This window comes from Gekko japonicus, unplaced genomic scaffold (assembly GCF_001447785.1).
Source record: "Gekko japonicus isolate JY-2015 unplaced genomic scaffold, Gekko_japonicus_V1.1 scaffold530, whole genome shotgun sequence".
Classification (NCBI taxonomy): domain Eukaryota; kingdom Metazoa; phylum Chordata; class Lepidosauria; order Squamata; family Gekkonidae; genus Gekko; species Gekko japonicus.
In genome coordinates this window covers 772,994-778,163 of record NW_015163103.1, presented here as the reverse complement: position 1 = coordinate 778,163, position 5,170 = coordinate 772,994, and the positions used below count along the sequence as shown (strand labels likewise).

Below are 5,170 nucleotides of genomic sequence, written 5' to 3'. Positions count from 1 at the left end.
CCCCCACACACACCCCCACCGCTACCCACCCGTTCCTGATCTGGACGTGTCCCCCAATTTCCGCTGTGCACAAGACTTCTGACCTTACTTAGCTGATCAGAATTTGTAACAATCCTGAGAGTACTGAACTTGGATATTCCTAGTTTTTCTCTAGATAGCCCAAGCTGAAACAAGTGAAAAATAGCCTCAAACATGAATCTCTGTTGAATAGCAATAATTTGTACCTACACAAAATCAGGTGATTGATTTCTCAACACACACAATCTTTGAAGAAACACTCGTAATGCTTCTTGCTCTCTCACATACATAAAGGTGGGATTCATGTGATATATGTAAGGGAGGCCTAGGAATGAGGCGATTTGCAGGTCCCTGGAATTATGAGATAACAGAACTGTGAGGAAATACCTCAGAGTAAGATAGAGAGAAGCACAAAAATGATTTGGGCTGTAATTAGAGTTGCCAACAATCTGGGGAAAAATCCCTGCTTAATGAGATGTTATTTACCATGTGTTGGCAACCCTAGCTAAAATCCTGTCTATGCTTACTTGGAAAGAAGTTGACTGGAACAAATCAGGATTTACTTCCAAGTATAAATAAATAGAAGGAGGCACATGGCAGATGTATATTAGGAATTTGGAAGCCTAGTAAGGCTGGTAGAGGCTGTGTGTGGACAAGGGGTTGCTGGTTTGTACAGAGTCTTTACACAGACAACTGGAGTGGGATTACAGATCTAAACATCTAGTCCAACCTCCCTCTCCCCAGCCATACAGCCTCAGGCATAATAATGTTAATACAGCAGATGGACCTGCAAACAGAAGAGGCTTTAAAGAGATTCCTCACATTCAGCCGGCTTTGTCATGGGGAGGTGTAAAGCATAACTGACAATGGAAACGGGATACTGTGATTGGGCAAGTGGGTGCTTTAATGCATGAGCACAGAAGGGATTTCTGTTTCCAGAGAAACAGGTATGCACCAGGAAGAGGTAGGAGAATCAGTTTCAAGTTGCCCTGATTTCATGAACACTTTAATTGATATTACTGGGACACAGATATTTTAACTTTGGCTGAATAAGTGTTGAGGGTCCCTGTGTGTAGCCTGGAGAATGTGTGTGTGTGTGTGTGAGTGCACACATGTGCCCACGCACATGCATCATACATGAGCATATTTGTAGCCTATCATCTGTTTGCATGTCTGAGAAGGGTGTGAAAAATCCATGGAGAAGGATCTGTGTGTGAGAGAAGTGTTTATACACTGGATGCATGGGCATTCTGGTGATGAACATGTTCACCAGGGAAATCTCTGCAAGTGCGGTCTGTAGTTTGCAAGTGGTGTGGCATCTGCATATGCCTGAGTGCATGCTGGTAGTTTGCCATGTGCAGTTGTCATATATTGCTGTGTGTAGAGGTGAAAACTTTGGACAGGAGCTGGACCTGTGGAATGATATATAATGGTCCAAACGTGTGTCTGTGGGGTGGAACTATCTGCCTCCCTTACTATTGGGCTTGTGAAGGGCATGTATCCCTCACCCAGGTATGTGATGTGTGCAGACGCTTTCTGGGGGAAGGAAAGCTGCATAAAAACGTCCTCACCGTGTCCTGGGCGGCCCCCTGAAGTTGGTAATGAGCGAGAGCCACTAAGAGCCTTGTGTGAGCAGACTTCGCGGGGACGAACTTGTTCTTCTGGTTTCAATGAAGCATGACGATCGAGCAATGTGTGTCCCGGAGGGTGGGGAAGGAGTGGAAGGCAGGTTGAGCGCCACACACTGCGTGGAACTGAAAAGTGTGCCGGCGGGGAGGTGTGCGCTACGCCATTGCCGGCAACGCGTTTGTGCGAGAGAGCGGCGGGCGGGGCGCCTTTGTGGCCTCCAAGGGTGCGGGCGGGCGCCGTGTGAGCAGCGAGCTCCGCGAGGAGCCGGGCTGTTCGTGCGCCGTCGGAAAGCCGGGGGAGCTTGCGGTCCAGAGGGGTGTGGGTGGGTGTGTGCCGGGAGAGAGCCGGGCCAGCGCTGTCCGCGGAGCGGCACCGCCGGACGGCTCGTCGGCTATAAAGAGAGCGGGAGCCGGCAAGGCAGCGCTTGAGCAGGCGACTCCTCCGCGGGAGGAGCGCACGGGCTCGCCGGCCGAGGCGGAGCCGCCCCGTCCCTCCTTCTCCGAGCGAGCGAGCGCTCGCCCGACCCAGCCCCGTCCAGCGGCTCTTCGCCCGGGCTCGGCTTGGGGGGGCCGAGGAAGCGCGCAGCGCACGCCTTGCGGGAGGAGTCCCGCCTCGCGCATGGGGAGGCGCCCCGTCCCGAGGGGCCGAGGTAAGAGCAACTTCGCTTTCCCGTCCCGGCGGCTTTGGAGGGCTTCTTGAGACGGCCCCGCCCCGTGCCGAAGTCGGGGGAGCTGGGGGGAGGGAGGAGGCGGCGGCGGCGGCGGCGGGTGGCCGGTGCCTGACCCATCTCCTGCCTCCAGGCGAGCTAGCCGGGCCGGGCGGAGCCGACCTGCTCTTGGCTCTCGACCTGCCGCGCGAAGTCCAGGGGGGGCCGCGGAGGCTGGAGGCGGTGGGGGCCGCTGCTCGGCCGGGCTGGCCAGGCGCTGAGCTCTTGCTCCTCTTCTCCTCTCAGGGCCACCGGCGCCAACTCTCGCCCGCCGAACTGGGGTTGATGTTGAACCTACAGAGCCCGTTCACCGAGAGGGGGGGATTCTTCTCTTCCCTGGCACACCCGCACCCGCCGCAGGAAGACGGCCACCTCCAGCACATGGATGGCAACGGGAGCCTCAACGGGAGTGATGTGGGGCACAGAGGGGACCTTCCCTATCCCTTGCACACCACCTTGGCCCTCATCACCCTGGCTACGCTGCTCATGCTCTTCACCATCTTCGGCAACGTCTTGGTCATCATCGCTGTCTTCACTAGCCGGGCCCTCAAGGCCCCTCAGAACCTCTTTCTGGTCTCCTTGGCCTCGGCTGATATCTTGGTGGCCACCCTGGTCATCCCCTTTTCCCTAGCCAATGAAGTGATGGGCCAGTGGTACTTTGGGAAAGTCTGGTGCGAGATCTACCTGGCCTTGGATGTACTATTTTGCACCTCTTCCATTGTACATCTCTGTGCCATCAGCCTAGATCGTTACTGGTCCATCACTCAGGCCATCGAATACAACCTCAAGCGCACCCCACGCCGCATCAAAAGCATCATCTTCCTCGTCTGGGTCATCTCGGCCGTCATCTCTTTCCCACCACTCATCTCCATCATGAAGCAGGGTGAGCCTGACAGTTCAGTCCATCAAGAAACAGACTCAAAGCCAGAGAGCAAGACACCTACCTGCATCATCAACAAGGAGACATGGTACATCATCTCTTCCAGCATTGGCTCGTTTTTCGCTCCCTGCCTTATCATGATCCTGGTTTATGTCCGTATCTATCAGATTGCAAAGAGGAGGACTCGTGTGCCTCCCGGCAAGAGAGGGGAGAATACAGAGAGGAAGCAGAATGGGCTGGCAGATAAGGAAGACCTTCCTGCGATGACCAAACTTAATGGGGAGAAGGGCGCTGTGGTGGGAGGAAGCCAGGAAAGGGAAGAAGTCAATGGCATTGACATGGAGGACACTTCCTCCTCAGAACACAACGAGGACCATCAGTCCAGGAAGCAGGAGAAGGCGCAGAGAGGAAAGGGTAAAACCAAGCTAAGCCAGATTAAGCCTGGGGACAACTTGCCTTCAAGAGTGGAGGAGGAGAGAAATGCCAAAGCTTCCCGATGGAGGGGCAGGCAGAACCGAGAGAAACGCTTCACCTTTGTGCTGGCAGTAGTGATTGGGGTGTTTGTGGTTTGCTGGTTCCCTTTCTTCTTCACCTACTCCTTGACTGCTGTTTGCAAGAGTTGCTATGTGCCTGACACCCTCTTCAAATTCTTCTTCTGGTTTGGTTATTGTAACAGCTCCCTGAACCCTGTCATCTACACCATCTTCAACCATGACTTCAGGAGGGCCTTCAAAAAGATTCTCTGCAAAGTAGACCGAAAACGGATTGTGTGAGAAACCAGGTTAATTTGCAAGGGTGATATTTCTTTTTCTTCCAGAGGGTCTCTACTCTGACTGGTTTGGGATGGTGTTTTAGCTGATTTCTGAGCTCAAACTCTTCAAAGACTTCAGGTGAAATGAAGTGTTTAAAATGGTAGCACACAGCCTCAGCCAAAGTGGAATATTTCGCTCAATTGATGGAGTTGGAGACTTGACTGTAGGCAATGTTTCTATACACTTGTAAGTTTGACTTGTTACAAAACTGAAACGAACTAACTGGGGTGGGGGAGGGAAGTCACAAAGATGAAAGGAAAGTCCTATATTTCAGGAATACTTTCTATTTTTGTTTTCTTTGTACAAATGTAATTAATGCTGAACTCCTTGTAAAGCTACAGTATTGCATCTTTGGGAATCTGTACATCTTTAATTTTGGTAGTAGAAACCGGGTTTGAAGCTTCTTTAGGTATATCTTGAAAACTTGAAGTACTGATAAAAGAAATGAACGGACCACTGGAGCCATCTCATCAATCCTAAAATACGATAGTATTAAAGTACCAAGATTTCCAATATGCTGTTGGATTTTTGGGCTCATAAAAAACTGGTAACACACACTTGAAACAGCCAGTGTTTTATTCTACCCCCTATGTGTAGCTTGTTTTTATTTTAATATTCTTGTGTTGTCTCTTTATGCAGTATTTGATAAAAAGCTGTACAAAACGAATATTAAAAGTTTTACAATTGGCACAGAGGCTCTCAAAAGGCTAAACTCATTTTAACTTTTAATGCTCAAGAGCAATTAGGTACTAAAAGGGTTGATAAGGTAACCCCCCACCCCTGTATCATGCACTGATATATGTTCAATGCTAACTTGTTTCCCCAGCCTGTGGTTGTAAATAGATAACCTGACAGATGCAACCCTTTGTCTTTGTGTTTACAGTGTTATTGGATTTGCATTGATTTTTAAGATTTTCATTTATACTAGGTGTCCTGCACAAGAAACTTCCTTCATGCACATGGGCACTTTGGTCTTTTAAATAATCCATAGAAATGAAGTTTTTTGTTATTCCAGATTTGCTACATAAATATCTCTTTTGGTTTATTCTAGAGTGACTATTATATACATATACATTTATATAGGAAGAAGGAAATTATTGGGGCAATTATGCTGTTTATACTATG

At 49.9% G+C, this 5,170-nt stretch overlaps 1 protein-coding gene across 1 annotated transcript; it reads left to right on the top strand.

The window, feature by feature from the left end:
• The first annotated feature begins 2,097 nt into the window (after positions 1-2,097).
• ADRA2A (adrenoceptor alpha 2A) lies at positions 2,098-4,867 on the top strand. The gene is made up of 2 exons (XM_015406748.1): positions 2,098-2,296; positions 2,600-4,867. The coding sequence occupies exon 2, from the start codon at positions 2,639-2,641 to the stop codon at positions 4,004-4,006; it is 1,368 nt and encodes a 455-aa protein (XP_015262234.1). The 5' UTR covers positions 2,098-2,296; positions 2,600-2,638; the 3' UTR covers positions 4,007-4,867.
• The last annotated feature ends 303 nt before the right edge of the window (positions 4,868-5,170 follow it).